At 36.2% G+C, this 15,869-nt stretch overlaps 1 protein-coding gene across 5 annotated transcripts in view; it reads right to left on the bottom strand.

Annotated features, from left to right (window-relative positions):
- Positions 1-277: 277 nt before the first annotated feature.
- LOC108715516 (leucine-rich repeat-containing protein 7) overlaps positions 278-15,869 on the bottom strand; it is a 197,217-nt gene continuing 181,625 nt past the window's right edge. For 4 of the 5 annotated variants that reach the window (XM_041561336.1, XM_041561335.1, XM_041561334.1 and 1 more), the window contains 3 exons: positions 14,327-14,419; positions 11,693-11,767; positions 278-1,738 (listed from right to left, as the gene is read on the bottom strand). In XM_041561336.1, coding sequence (XP_041417270.1) covers positions 1,631-1,738; positions 11,693-11,767; positions 14,327-14,419 — 276 coding nt within the window. In that variant the 3' untranslated portion in view covers positions 278-1,630. The remainder of the gene's footprint in view (positions 1,739-11,692; positions 11,768-14,326; positions 14,420-15,869) is intronic. The other variant, XM_041561339.1, reaches the window with a different exon arrangement.

Below are 15,869 nucleotides of genomic sequence, written 5' to 3' on the forward strand. Positions count from 1 at the left end.
TGCGGCTTATCTGGTTGGCAATGTCATATTATCTGGCAACTGACAACCAACAATACACTTTACTGCTCTAAGGGTTAGGCCACACTGGGCGTTTATAGCATGACTCTGTTCCGGCTACAATGAAAAAAACGCTGGCACTAATCACACGCAGCGATTCGTTTTCCGAAGTTGCTAGAAGTTTCTGAGGCAACTTCGGAAAACGAATTGCCGCATGTGATTAGCGGCGGCGTTTTTTCATTTTAGCCGGTGGAGTCAGGGAAGACGTTTGGTGAGATTGGTCGCTGCAAAGACAAGGCGATTAGTCGCCAGGCGACCAAATCTCTCCAAAACGCCCAGTGTGGCCTTACCCTAACACTCCGTACAAGCCAATCACATCTATACCATGAAGTTGCAAATTACATTTCACTATGGCTTAGTAGTGATTGCCAACTCAGAATTTGGTGGAGTGATGTATCAGCATTTTCATCAGTAAAGGTATACACAGTGGGCTTACAAGGATAGCCCATGATATCAGTTGGCTGTAGGTTCCTGAGTGAGGTAACAATCCTAACCCTTTCCAAAACCAGGAACGATTTATTATCTCACTTTGGCACCAGAGTTTTTCCACATCTCTGACCAGTGTACCATAGATTAGAGGGTACTGGTGATTAAGGAAACTTCACTTAACTTATCTACAGGCAATCCAAATTGCTTCTTGCCTGCCACTGACATACGTACATTCAAGCTACAACTGACCTCACCATCCCTGTCTATGTTTAATATCTATGTCTGCTTTACAAAGCTGCAACATATTGCAGAAAACTTTCCAATGAAGGGAAGCCCAATTTGTTACTATTCAGCTGTTCTTGAACAAGAATGGTCTGATGGAGATGCTGGGCTTTGTAGTTCAACAAAAGATTGAAGATCACAGGTTGGATATTCTTGCTATATTCAAAAGAGGTTATGTATATTATCTAAATATACAAAATGGTTATTGCCCCAAAGACAATATATATTTATATTTTCCCATTGCTTTTTCACTTATCAGCCCACATACCCATCCAACTAGCTGAAATTCTTTAAATCTCTGGAAATAATTCAACACATTTATAATTTCATAAGGCATATGTATCTTTTTTTTCTTCTTATATAAAAAGGGATTAAATCAGTATATATATCTACATCTTTAATAAATACTTTCTTATCAATCAAATCCTTAGTTAAGAAAATATGATTCTGTTTTGTAATCATTTTTTTTTAGAAGTCAAAATATGACTTGCAGATCCTACTATGATTTATTTATTTAATATATAAAAGGCATATACAATTTTGAGGCAGTGTTTCATGGCGATTATAATAATTTAATAGCTTCTGTGTGCTTCCATGCTTGAAACCATATGAAATCCACTTTGGGAAGAAAGGTATTTATTTAAAAAACTGCACCAATGTACAGCCTCTGGCTGACAATTATAACTAATACAGACCTATGCGATTTCCAAATGTATTTTGTGAAAGTCAGTAATAACATATATTATACATTTGGCACTAATCTTTGCCATTGATCCAGCAATTGGCAAAATGTTTTCTTATGTATAAATTTAAATTAAGGATAAGAGCTGTCTAAACATATCTTTTACATTTATAAAAATATTTAGACAGTAAGCTCACGTTGAATAACTAGGTCTACTGTGGTCTGAAAATTCTTCAGCAGTGAAACTGCTTTTTCATGCTCCAAATGTACAAAATTGTGTCCGTTGGCCTGCAAAACACAAAAGCAGGGGTGGTTAATCTTTTCATTTTAATTGTTAAATTATTTTCAAGAAATGCCAATAATAATAAATGCCTGCATAACTTGTAGTATGAAATGCAGTGCTACTTATGTGATCTTCTTAGGCGTCTAGGCCCTGATACTCTTCATTATAATCTGCAGAATATAACATAAAATACCACTTTAAGGGACTATAGCAAGTTCTACTAAAGGTTAAGAATGGCGGGGTTTGGAAAATGAAACCAATATTATCAACAATATTTTTAACACTACTTTGTGTACACTCTTTGCCACTCAGTGCCAATTTCTGCACAGTAAACTGGTGGCATCTACGTGAATTCAAGAGAAACCATCACCCATTTAAAGAAAATTTTCAATGTAAAAATTAAACTAGTTATATCGGTAGGCTGTGCAAAATAAATATTTTTATTAGTTAGTAAAAAATGTCATCTATAAAGGCTGGAGTGAAAAAATGTCTACTGTAATAGCCAGTAGTGATGGGCGAATTTGCGAAAAATTCGCGAAACTGCGCCGGCTTCTCATTTTTGACGCCGACGTCCAATTTTTTTGACACCGGCGAATTTTCGCGCCTGTTTCGCAAATTAATTCGCTGGCAGCGAATCGTGCAAATTTGCCGCTAATTTGCGACTGGCGAATAAATTCGCCCATCACTAATAGCCAGGAAACCACTTCTTTCTTTGCAGCTCTCTAACCTTTTATCAGTCAGTGACCAATCAGTGTCTTGAGGCCATATGGGACATAGTTGTTTCTTTGAATCTGACCTGCATGCTAAGAATCAAAAGCAAACTATGGGGCCTATCTATTAAGACTGAAATTTTTCTGGTCAATTTTTTAAGGGGAAAAATCAGAATTTTTAGGGGGAAAGAACTTGAATTTTTTCAGTTATAATGTTCCAAAGCTGCAAAATAACCTAAAATACTCCAGCTAAAACCTGTGAAAGTCATGCAAAAGTCAATGTCAGACGTCCCTTCTACAATTGGAAGATTTTTTTTTGCCTCTGTGATTTGCCTTCGTGATTTTCGAGGGTTCTGGGCTGTTTGACACTTGTTTTCAATTGAAAATCCAAAAGATTTGTGGTTTTTGTGCGACAATTCGAAAAGCTCACAACTTTTTTGCAGATCCGTACAATTGTTGTTCTCTTTTTTTAAATTAAGTCGTATTATGGTTGGGAAGTAAGACAATAACAGGCTTTATGATGCTTTGTGTATAGAGTGTGTTGATTCAGCCTTAAAATTATCTGCTAAATGGGTTTAAGGATTTTCTCTAATATCTAATACACTGTTGGCATCAGGAAGGGAATCTCACAACCCCATATACTTTATCACTGCCCTATATGGTTATATTTACTTATGCGTTAGAGGTCTTTTGGGGGATCAGTTTTAATTAAATTTATGTAATGCTGAGTAACATATGCTTTTCCTTAAACTCAGCTAATATGTTGATAAATACTTTCTGCACCCCCTGAAACCCAGTGTGATTGTGTTGCCACCAATAAGGACTCATGCAGTTTAGTTACCTTCAAGTACAAGGTACTGTTTTATTATTATATTGAAAAAGGAAATCATTTAAACAAATTAAGATTATTGGCTCAAAATGGAGTTCATGGCAGAATGTCTTCCAGAAATTTGGATCTTTCTGGATATTAGGTTTCCAGGTTAAAGATCCCTTATAGTTTCTTTGAAACCATTTTCCTTACTGACTGCCACTGATAGCTGTGATTCTTTGAAACCATCTAGAGTATTGTGATGTTATGAGAGATCCCAATCATATCTGACTTATGACTTTATCTGACTTTATCAGTACTAGTAGAAACAATAGAGTGTCCCGAGATTATAGTGACAAATACCAAGCACCAGATTTGTTTTGTGGTTTGCTTGAAATTAGATGGCAAATTAGGAGGCTATTTAATTGACAATGGAATAATACATTTACTTTGGAAAGCATATATATCTGTAGGCAGTGATGGGCAATGAGATTTATACTTTGTTAGTCTGGAATCATCAAACCAATGCACTTCACCATCAGCCAACCCTCATTCCTTTTTGAGATATCAGTGTTCAATGTGTTTCTACAACAAAATAATGTCTCATCTACTATAGAAAAGAAAAGCAGTTTGGTATGCTTTGCTTCCTAACTCTAATTCTTAATATACCTAGCAAAGATTAGTTACCCTTAGTTTTCTTATAAATACTAATGCACAAATTCACCCACATCATTAAGGGAATGAGGTATTATATAAAAACATATGAATGCAGGAAACGGTGAGTCACACTGATACACCTGCTAAGGTACTTTCAGGAGATTAGTTGCCCGGGGATATTGCAGATTTCTTGCGGGCGTCAAATCTCCTTGTCATTATCTTAAAATAGTCAAGGTAAATTCTAACTAAAGAAATCTTATAAATGTTAATGTAAGATACAGTTACATAATACTGTGTGCATGTACTAGCTTAGGCAATAGGCAACTAAAGATGCACCCATTTTGTCATTATTATTTCACACATATGTGTATTTATACATATGTAAATACAGCAGTTTACATCATGCCTGGGTATTTAGTAATTCAAGTGCTATATTAATTCAATAATTTAAGCATTTCATTTGTACCTGTTGTGTGCCACATTTTCCCAAGCAGCTAAACTTAAAAAGAGAACTAGAGTTTTAATTTTTACCAAAGCATCATCCTTTCCTAGACAGCCAGCTCAATTTCTGGAGTCACTGTTCTAATCCTACTGATTAGATTCTGGTCTCTGTGCTAATCAGTAACTACACGAAAATGCCCACTGGTCAAGCAATACAGGCTCCTGAGGAAGCACTCTTGGTATTTTTCCAGGTTGGAAGTTGGAAGTCTCTTCATGCAGGGGTTAGGTGTCAGATAGTCATTGCCTGTAAGATCCAATATATCTTATAGGGGGGCTCTTTTTGCCTAGATGATGTATTACAGCTCACTTTATTAAAATCCCCAAAATTCCTGTCTCTCTACATGCAGGCTTTGTGCAAAAGGCAGTTATTTTGCTACATTTTGTTTGTACTGGAATCAGTTATTTAAGTGAGCTCTAATACATCTGCTAGGAAAGCAAGCCCCCCCCCATAAGATATATTGGATCTAATTGTCAATGAATATCTAACACCCAACTGCTGCATGAAGACAGAATAAAGAGAAACAGATGCTGATAAACTTGATTATTTCAGAAACAGTAAATAATATTTAATTGATTGTATTTACAACGTTTCTTGTTTCAGTATGATGAAGCTTCTATTAAATTTTCATTTTCACAATAGTTCCCCTAGCACCAAAAACTGAAAGTGTATCAAAGTAATTAAAATATAATGTAGTGTTGCACTGCACTGGTAAAAGCTGTATGTTTGTTTCAGAAAGACTACTAGAGTTTATATAAACCAACTGATATGTAGCTATGGTAAGGTCAGGCGATTGTTACCGCATACATTGTCAAATTGTTCACCCAATAAATTAACCATGAAGAATCATTGGAAAACGAAAATAACAAACAATAGCACTAGCACATATGTGGAATATACTCTCCACTTCTATTTGGATGTTCACATAGAGGCTGAATTTTTCTCTAAAATCATGAACGTCATGAAATTTATTAAAAAATCTGAATTTCAGAAATACGAATGAAAAAAAGGCTGAACGATGCACCAAAAAATATGAATACCTCTAAAACCTCTAAAAATTTGAGTTGCAGACAATAGCTTACAAAAAAAACAAAAACCACTAAAAGTCTGAATTTATTAAAAATGGTCCAATAAGATCAGCACAGTTCCCATTGACTTCTATAGGACCTCAACAATTTCTACTTTACAAATTTTAGTATTAGAGGTATTTACATTCATTGTGAGACAAGTTCTGTAGACAATACACCTCATAAAGTAAAAAGATTACCAAAAGTCAATCCAAATGGCTTAATTACCTAATGCAATACTTACACTTAGGTGTGCTTACAATTGTGCTATCAGGTGCTGTCATACATAGTTAACCTTTGACAAGTCTTATTGTTGCCTTACAGGCTGATGACAGGTAATTTATGTTCAGCTGGCAAAGTAACAGTTTAACATCATTACAATTACTCTTGGCCATTTTTTTTTTTACAATTTTTTTGTAAGTGAAAACAAGAACTGCAGAAATAAGTGTGTTAAAAAAAACTAAATATTTGCAAAGGTTGATGCAGAATTACTATTTATTTCATGAACTTTAAAACATATAAATAAAAAATAGTAACTGTGGCATGGGCAAATGTTTGGACCCCTTAGGAAGTCAGTATATAGTTTCAGCCCCATCAGTTCCTATTGTAGGAATTTTTACTGACTCTTACTTGCATATCACGTCTTGTTCATAGATCTTCAGTCATCTTGCATGAGGGTAATATCTACCCACACATTATCAGTGATGTTACAGTGAGACTGTGAAAGCCATTCCAAACTTTCATTGTGCTTTTTTAAGTAGCTCATGGTGCTTCTGGGGTATGTTTAGGAGCCATTCCAATTGAGCTTCATGACTGACTGTTTCACATCGGTATCCAGAATTTGCTGAGATTTCTTCCCTCTACATGTACAATATTTATTGTGCTACTGGTTGCCACACATCCCAAAGCATTATGGAACCACCCCCTTTGCCACCAGTTGGGAATGTGATTTTTTTTTTATCAAATGCGGCTCCTTTTTTAAAATAAAAGTTTGGTGCTTGTTCATCTGTGACTTCATCAGTCAACAGTATTTATCTACAAAAAGCCTGTGACTTGTCTAGATGCTGTCTTGCATACCTCAGATGTTGACACTTGTTTGTGCAAACAACACTGCATCGTGGAGTGGTACAATACCTGTGCCTGTCAAACCTTCCTGCAGGTCCTTTGTAGTCAAGAGTTTGCCTTTTCCGTCTTGGTCATTACATAAGGGTTGTTGATCTTGCCTTGACTTTCACAGTTCCCCTTAACTGACATTCTTTGATGACATTACAGATAGTGGAAAATATGAGCTGGAGGTGTTTTGCAATCTTTTTGTAGCCTTTCACCTGCTTTGTAGGCATCAGTTCAGCTTCATTTTCAGATCCTCACTCAGTTGCTTAGAGGAGTCCAGGGTTGTTGAGTGACAGCCCAAAGTTTGGGGGGTCAGAGATTTTATTAAGCTCTGCAATTGTCAACAGGTGACCCCTCCTAATAAGGCCGAATTAAGTTATTAGGTCTATTGAAAAACAGTGTTAATCATGGGACAAGTTGAAGGGTGTCTAACATTTTTTGTATATATTATAAGTTTGTGAAATAAATTAAAGTGTACATTAACACTTGCAAATACTGTATGGTTTTTTTTAGCACACTCATTCCTGCAGTAGTTGTTTACTACTTTGTAATTTTGCATGGGGTGCCCAAAATTTTACATTTAATTGTATTATGCTACAAGCAGAAAGAGAGTCACATCGCTGCTAGCTTCAGCCTGAATAACATGCAGAATCCTTTTTGGGTTCTTGAGTTCTTTTGGGTGTGATAGCAGGAATAGGGATTTGGTTGTTGTACTTCCTTGCTTCATGTTTTGGTATCTACTTCATCCATGTTGCTCATGGGTATGCACATGTACTCACAGCAAAACTAGGTCAAGGCCATACTCTAATCATTAGTCTTTGCAAGACAATGTTCCCAGTGGGCAGTAAAATTCAGTTCAAGTATATTTTCAATTTCTCTTTTGTGAGTTTCATTGCATTCCATAGTTAATGCACTGCTGATTTAAACCGTTGGGGATTTTGTGAGCATTAAAACTCAGTGTTTTTCATATATATTTTGAAATGTAAAATGGCTTGCATTAGAATAAGGGAGCACAGGGCTAGTACAATGTATTTTGGCACACAAAATATCCACTGCCTTCCTGTGCCAGCAGCCAGCCAGAGAGAACCACTGCACTGCCAGCATTAACAAATGCAAACCACACCAGCACTGCCACTTCATTCCACTTCATTCCACTTATACCGCCCACCTAGTGAGTAATGTCAGGAGAAGCATATAGCAGTGGATTTGTTTTTATTTAATTTTATTTAATTTTAGTTTTACTTCACTAGATGGAAGTAACTTAAGCTATTTCTACAAAGCCAACCTATGTAGTTACACAAGATATGGTTAAATTGATTTAATTTTCATGTTACAGAACAGGTCTTACATAATATACAAATATATGATAACAGTGAAGTGTAGACTATAGTCTATCCACAAGATGGCAGCCAAATCAACACATTTTTCAAAATAAACCACGTACATTTACACAACAATTCATTTAATTGATCCTATCTCTGTTATCAGTCTCCTATAGGGTTAATGTCACATTTGGCAGAAATGCCCTAAACCACCTATGCTGCTTTTGATTGACTAATCTGAAATCGCCGGTAAGAAATATACCAGCAGAGAAGCAGCTCTGTGTGACATTAGCCAAAAGCTGACATTAATAGAGAAAATCAACTTTTAGCAATAAAAATGGTAAGCCTTGTTTTATTATAGGCCATGCAGCATTAATTGTATAGGGTAGGATCACAACACTTAAGCTGGCCATAGACATACAGATGTGATCGCATGAATCTTTGTTTCGTACGAATCTCGGACCATGTGTGGAGTGTCCCGACATTTTTCGTGCCATGGTGAAAGGTCGTTCAGTCAATCGGACAGGTTAGAAAATTTCTGTCAGCTACCGATAATATCTCTGCATGTATTGCCAATCTGTCTATATCAGTGGGAGACTGTCACCAGCTTTTGTCGGTCATAACTTTCATACAATTGCTATCAGGGCAGAACATCATCTGATCTGTTCTTTTACTACTTTATTTGATCTGAAATGTTAGTTGCAGGTCGGAGATTGGGACGTCCAATTATTCGTCCGATATTGCAGGTATATCTGCACGTCTATGGCCAGTTTAAGGGGTCCATTTACTAACAATCAACTTGTGGTTTTTTTTCACAAATGACAATCATTTTGTGGTTTTCCTATATTTCTAAAAACCTCTAAAAATGTGAGATTTATTAACTGAAAAAAACACAAAAACCTTTAATGCCCGCCAAGTGTTGTCACGAATTGTCCGAAAAACTTAAATTTTTCAAGGTTTTTCAAAGTATTAGTGTTTTTGTTTTGGATCGTTCAGTGCTTTTTTTGTTTTTTACAATTGGAAGTTTTAATAAATTCAATGACAGTCATGCTTTAAAGGAGAAGGAAAGGTTAAAACTAAGTAAGCTTTATCAGAAAGGCCTATATAAATATACCAGTAAACCCCCAAAGTAATGCTGCTCTGAGTCCCCTGTCAAAAGAAACAGCACATTTCTTTCCTTCTATTGTGTACTCATGGGCTTCTGTATCAGACTTCCTGCCTTCAGCTTAAACCTCATTGCCCTGGGCAAGAGCATGCTCAGTTTGCTCCTCTCTCCCCCCCCCTCCCTTCTCTACTGTAATCTGAGCCCAGAGCAGGGAGAGACTCAGGCAGGAAGTGATGTCACACCACATTAATACTGCAGCTCCTATCCTAAACAAACAGAGAGTTTCTAGAGCTTTTTACTCAGGTATGGTAAAACATTCTACAGAATAAATATAGCATTCTAGCTTGCACTATTGCAGCTAATCTATTGGCAATAAAATTCCTCCATAGCTTTCCTTCTCCTTTAAGAGTTTGTGGGTGTAGTTGTGGTTTCAAAAGCCTCTAAAATATGACCTATAATAAATAAGCCTCCACAAACAATGGAATAATTGTTAGAACTAATGTTATATTACTCCAGTGTAAAAAGCTATAGTAACCAATTAGCTCTGATCAAATGCAAGGACTAATGAAAACAACATTCTGGTTATTTATTTTGTTTACCACTTTAAAAAAAATGACACAGAAATCTTTAACACTCTGCTCAGAGATACTGTATTTATATATAGTGCTAATGATTAACAGTAGTCCAGACTAAAGGACATCCATGGATCCATGAAGAATAAATAACACTGTGTGTGTGAGACCTTAAAACAATTATGCAAATAGCTTATTACTTAATAGTTGGTGCACATGAAATGTTTTTCCTTAGGGAATGGTAAGAGGCAGTGCACATATTCATTCAGTCTTTACCCATAGGTACTGAGACCATTGCCCAATGCAGAGAACACAGTTCCAGACCAGTTTTTTGTGCTAAGCATTAGTCTCTTTTCCAGTCTATACACACCCCCAGGGAAATCTAAAATCAATTAAAACGTGCATGCTGAATATATATTGAACCAGATACATAGAGAATGGATCAAAAGGCATATGTGTGAACATACCCCTAGAGCTTAGCCATTGACAGGGTGATTTGATATTTAAAGGATAATAAATAGAACCTAATCCCCACTTAAAGGAAAACTATAGCCCCAAAATGAACGCTTAAGCAACAGATTATATCATATTAAGAGGTATATTAAAGAATCTTACCAAACTGGTCTATATATTTAAATAAATATTGCCCTTTTACATCTCTTGCCTTGAGCCACCATTTTGTGATTGTCTGTGTGCTGCCTCACCTGACTAGAAATACAACAACTCTAACTATAACAAGAAGAAGTGTTGGAGCAAAAGACATAACTCTGTCTGTTAATTGGCTCATGTGACCTAACATGTATGGTTTATTGGTTTTTTGTGTGCACAGTAAATCGTACGATCCCAGGGGGTGGCCCTTATTATTTTAAAATGGCAATTTTCAATTTATGATTAACCAATGGCACATACTACTAGAAAAGTATATTATTATGAAAATGGTTTATTTACATGAAGCAGAGTTTTACATATGAATTGTTTTATGCAATATATTTTTATATAGACCTACATTGTTTTCCTTTAACTGAGTATTGTTAAGTTTCTCAGTAATAATGTTTATGTGGGTACAGATACTGGATCTGTTATCCAGAATGCTAGTGACCTGGGGATTTCCTGATCTTACCCCAATTTAAATCTTCATAACTTAAGTCTGCTAGAAAATCATGTAAACATTAAATAAACCCAATAGGCAGGTTTTGATTCCAATAAGGATTAATTATATCTTAGTTTGGATCTTAGTTTTGCTACTACAGAGAAAAAGGAAAGAATTTTTACAAATTTTGATATTTGGATAAAATGGAGTCTATAGGAGATGGCCTTTCCGTAATTTGGAGCTTTCAGGATAATGGGTTTCCGGATAACAGATGTCATACCTGTACTTAAATTTACTGAGAAGGTCAAACTATACTTTCTCTTGTTTGTGCAGTTGGCAGTGTTGGTCTTTTTTGTTTTTTAAAGGCATACATGAGTAATATACACTATTTCCCACCCAAGTGGATCAGTTTTTAGTATTCACTGCAATAAAGAGTGAGCTAATCTTCCAAGCAGCATGTGTTTTTATATGTTATTTTCATATAACCTTGACACGATTCACTAGAAGTTCTATCAGTCGGGGTTGTTTCCTAGCAACTAACACTCACGAATGTTAATGTTCTGATGGGATTTATAATGCTGAATTTACTAGCAATTAACCCATTCTGGCCTACTGTTTATCTGAGTCCAAACTATCTTGCAGGGGCTGTACATCACATTAATATGCTGTGATTGTCTGAGCTTAAATAGATTACCAATAATCCGTAAAATATGGACTTAAATGCGATACTGAAAGGTCAGTATCCAATGTTTAACTATTTCAGGAATTGCAATGGCAAATTTCTGTATATTTTACAGAACTCTCAAACTACAGACCCGACTCTTTACAGAGCACTTTAAGGAGTCTATTTACTGTACCCTGCCATAGGGAATTACCAGCAACAGCTCAGCTTCCAGTGCTCTGCAAGGAATCAGTTCTGTATCTATTGCAGTTCTGAAAATACAGGGAAATTATATTCCTCCACCAGCTTAGTACATAATTCAGTATGGCTTTATATATTGTTAAAGTAAACAGCTTACCTTTAAAATCTTGTCTCCAGGCTGTAGGACACCGGCCGCTGGTCCATTAGGCTGAACCCTAGTAACAAAGATACCCTATAAGTCAGAATTAACAGAAGTTAGGATCCTTTCACAAGCATTCTAGACTAGCATACCCTCCAATATGCCCCTTAAAAAGATTCTGTACATGGTGTGCTGTGCCTAAATCTATGCAGTCCCACATCGGGTGCATTTTGAAAAGGCTTCAAGGAATACCTGGAGAGAAATCACAAAACTGGAGTACACTGTATCCAGAGTATTAACCCATAACAGCAAGAATGTTTCTTTTACATTAGTCTTGCTGCAGTAACCCAATCATAGCTAATTGCAGGCTGGTTGCTATGGGTTACAACCGTGGGCTAAAGAGATTTCAGCACACCATGCACAGCTTCTTATATTTTTATGGAACTGTACTGATTTAAAGGGGGAATGTTGGAGGGTATGACTAGAGATGTGAATTGATATTCAAGATGGATGGTGCATCCTGAACTGCAGCAGAAGACATTCCAAGAGTATTTTTTATAGAGAAATACTATGTGCTCCTACAAGAAAAGATATTATTGAGTTTTTATTACTAGACAAACACACATTATTCTGTTTTTCTGGTGTATGAAGTAAATACTGCACTTTTTATAAAGGGCTTCTTCAGACCCACATTTCTGCTTGTCCTGCTTTAGCTCATCATTACTGTTGACTAGATTCAAATGCATGGATCAGTACCATAGTACTCATATAGTCAGATCTCTTGGATATTATTCCCGAGAGTCAGGAAAAAGAAGAAGTAAGCAGCAAACTTGTCTTAACTGGATTGTGCTGTATCACATGCTTGAATTAAGGCAGAATTGTGGATCTAAATAAACCCTAACCACCTTACCTGTTTAAACCAGAACACACCTGAATTCACATGCCTGAATTCCATGGCTGCTTAAACACAGGTGGAGCATGGATTTGAGTTGCTTACTAATCAGCTATCTAGCATGTGGAGTCCATCCATGTTTGGGATCAAGTTGCAACTCTCAGGCTGCAAATAAATAGCAGGGATTAACCAGTCCAAGGAAGATCAATTTCCAAATTCAAAAAGCCTGACGTTGAATCTTTTGCATATTATAACATAAACATTACAAACCAGGAATACTGAATATATTAGATATAGGATATTCAAAATATGTATGCCTTGTTTAAATCAGCTTTGTTATGGTAATACCTAGGCCCGGGCCTAGGGTGGCAGGGATCCATGGATGTCCAGGTCTTTTTGCGTTGCTGAGTTCACCAGTGCTTTCTTACTGTTCAGGATGTACCAAACTGTAGATTTTGCCACTCCTAATATTGTAGCAATTTCTCTCTTGGGTTTTTTTCTGTTTTTGCAGCTTAAGAATGGCTTGTTTCACCTGCATGGAGAGCTCCTTTGATCGCATTTTGTCTGTTCACAGCAAAATCCTCCACTCCACATACAAGCACGCCCCCCCTAAATCAACTCCAGGGCTTTTATTTGCTTTTATTTGCTTCATTGATAATGACATAACAAAGGAATTGCCCACCTCTGCCCATGAAATAGCCTTTGAGTCAATTAGTCAATCCAGTTACTTTTGAGCCCCTGAAATGAAGTGATTGTGTTAAAAAAAGGCTTTAGTTCCTCAAATTTTTATGCAATCTTTTTATTAAACCCACTGAATTAAAGTCTTAAAGTCTGCAGTTCAACGGCCTCTGAGTTGTTTCATTTAAAATTCATTGTGGTAATGTACAGAATCACAATTAGAAAAAAAGTTGTCTCTGTCCACATATTTATGGACCTAACTGTATGAGCAGGATTTTTTCTTATATATTTAATTTCTACTCTATAATCTTGAAGGTCCAGAGAATGCCTAGAATGCAACAATTTTTATTGCAACTACCTAACTGCTCAGGACAGAAATAGATAGTTTTGGAGCAACAGACCCACATTGACATTGTGGTATAGGTGGGTGTAGCTATTACAAATGCATCAAAGCCCTGAGGGATTTTGTTGACGCTAATAAGTAGATCTTTAAATTAAGATACTAATGGAGTTTCAGAAGCAAATGAAACAGACCAAAATACTGTACTAGAGCTCAGGTTATGGATTATGTGATTTATTGTCATACGGCAGCAAAGAACAATCCAGGTCAAAATTTCATACCAGAGGCCATGTCTGATAGATATTTGGCCTTAAATTAGTAAGGGCTCAGAACAGACAATTATAGCAATACAAATGTTGATGTAAGGGTAGTTGGCATGATGTAGCAGATATAAAAACATGACGTTCAGAAATGGAATGTGAGAGGTAGTTAAACAGCTAGCAATTTCAAATAAAGGCATAACTGATTATCCAAACAAAGGTTCAATAGAAACATTTTTCTGAAGCCATAAAAGTTTTTAAAGAATTGGCACATCCAGCCCAAAGAAATGTAATTGCATGTGCTTCTATGGGCTTTATATTTGCATGGTAATGCAGAATTTAAAGCATTTAAATATAAAGAATTTAAATCAAGGCTATAGTTATAGTCACTTGGATCCTTTGTATAAACTAGAATCTGTAGAAGAAGTGGCGTAATTCGGGTCCCTCTGAAGGACTTCATGTCTGATTGCAGATTGACTTACCTTGTCAGATGGCTTGAAAGGATTCCCTTGCCCACTTAACCCGCCACTGATGCTAAATCCAAGCCCTGGGTTTTTTTCTATTCTCACACAGTACTATGTAAGAAAACAGAATAAAAACAAATTACATTTATAATGCTGTCTTAAGAAAAATGATTCGGTGTAGCAGGTTTCATCTCTACAGTACTGTAATTAGTGATAATCAAACTAAAAAGGTGTGTGATAAAATACCTTGACATCAAATGAGTATAAGTATAAATACATGTATTATACAAGATTCCAAAGGAAGGGATCACCCTATTTATATAAGTAATTCCTCTTTAAAGTGGACCTGTCACCCCAACATAAAAAGCTGTATAATTAAAGTCCTTTTCAAATTAAACATAAAATCCAATTACTTTTTTTTATTAAAGCATTCATAGCTGTTGTAAACACATTTAAAAATCTTAACTGTCAATCAAATATTGCCTGCCCCTCCTCTATGCCTTAGTAATTGGCATAGAGTAGGGGCAGACAATATTTGATTGACAGCTGAGATTTTCAAATGTTTAAAACATCTATGAATGCTTTAATAAAAAATAGACTTTGGATTTTACGCAACAGCTAGGGGCACATTTACTTAGGGTCGAATATCGAGGGTTAATTAACCCTCGATACTCGACCGTCAAAGTAAAATCCTTCGACTTTGAATATTGAAGTCGAAGGATTTAGCACTATTCGTTCGATCGAACGATCGAAGGAATAATCGTTCGATCGAACGATTAAATCCTTCGTATCGAACGATTCAAAGGATTTTAATCCATCGATCGAAATAAATCCTCCGATCAGAAATTCGCTAGAAAGCCTATGGGGACCTTCACCATAGGCTAACATTGATGCTCGGTAGGTTTTAGGTGGCGAAGTAGTTGGTAGAAGTTTTTTTTTTTAAAGAGACAGTACTTCGACTATCGAATGGTCGAATAGTCGAACGGTTTTTAGTTCAAATCGTTCGATTCGAAGTCGTAGTCGAAGTAGCCAATTCGATGGTCGAAGTAGCCAAAAAAATACTTCGAAATACGAAGTATTTTTTCTTCTATTCCTTCACTCGAGCTAAGTAAATGTGCCCCCTAGTATATGTTGCTGTTTGAAATAAATTATTAGACAGTTTTGCTTACTAAATCTTTTATTCTTTGACCCAGTTCTCAAGTTTTAATAATTTACCTAGATATTTTATATAAATATGCTAGTTATGTAATTATTTTGGTACAAAATGTGCAAAAAAATTCCAAAATGTAGATCTTAATTTTGTATGTTTTGGCAATATGTTCGTCAGCCAGCAGGTGGCACCAACCAATAAGGTTGGCCTCTGGGTGGAGTTCCCCTACAGGAATATATAAAAGGGAGTGTCTGAGCTGGACACTTTCTTTTTTGGCCTATGAAGATCTGGTGGTAGGGCAAGCAGTAAGAAGAACAGTGGGGGCTGTGCCTAGATAGGATTAGGGTAAACAGAAGTTTGGTTTGGAGCTGTACATAGCAAAGATATATCTGGGCCCCAACACAGAGGAAG

This window comes from Xenopus laevis, chromosome 4S (assembly GCF_017654675.1).
Source record: "Xenopus laevis strain J_2021 chromosome 4S, Xenopus_laevis_v10.1, whole genome shotgun sequence".
NCBI classification, from domain to species: domain Eukaryota; kingdom Metazoa; phylum Chordata; class Amphibia; order Anura; family Pipidae; genus Xenopus; species Xenopus laevis.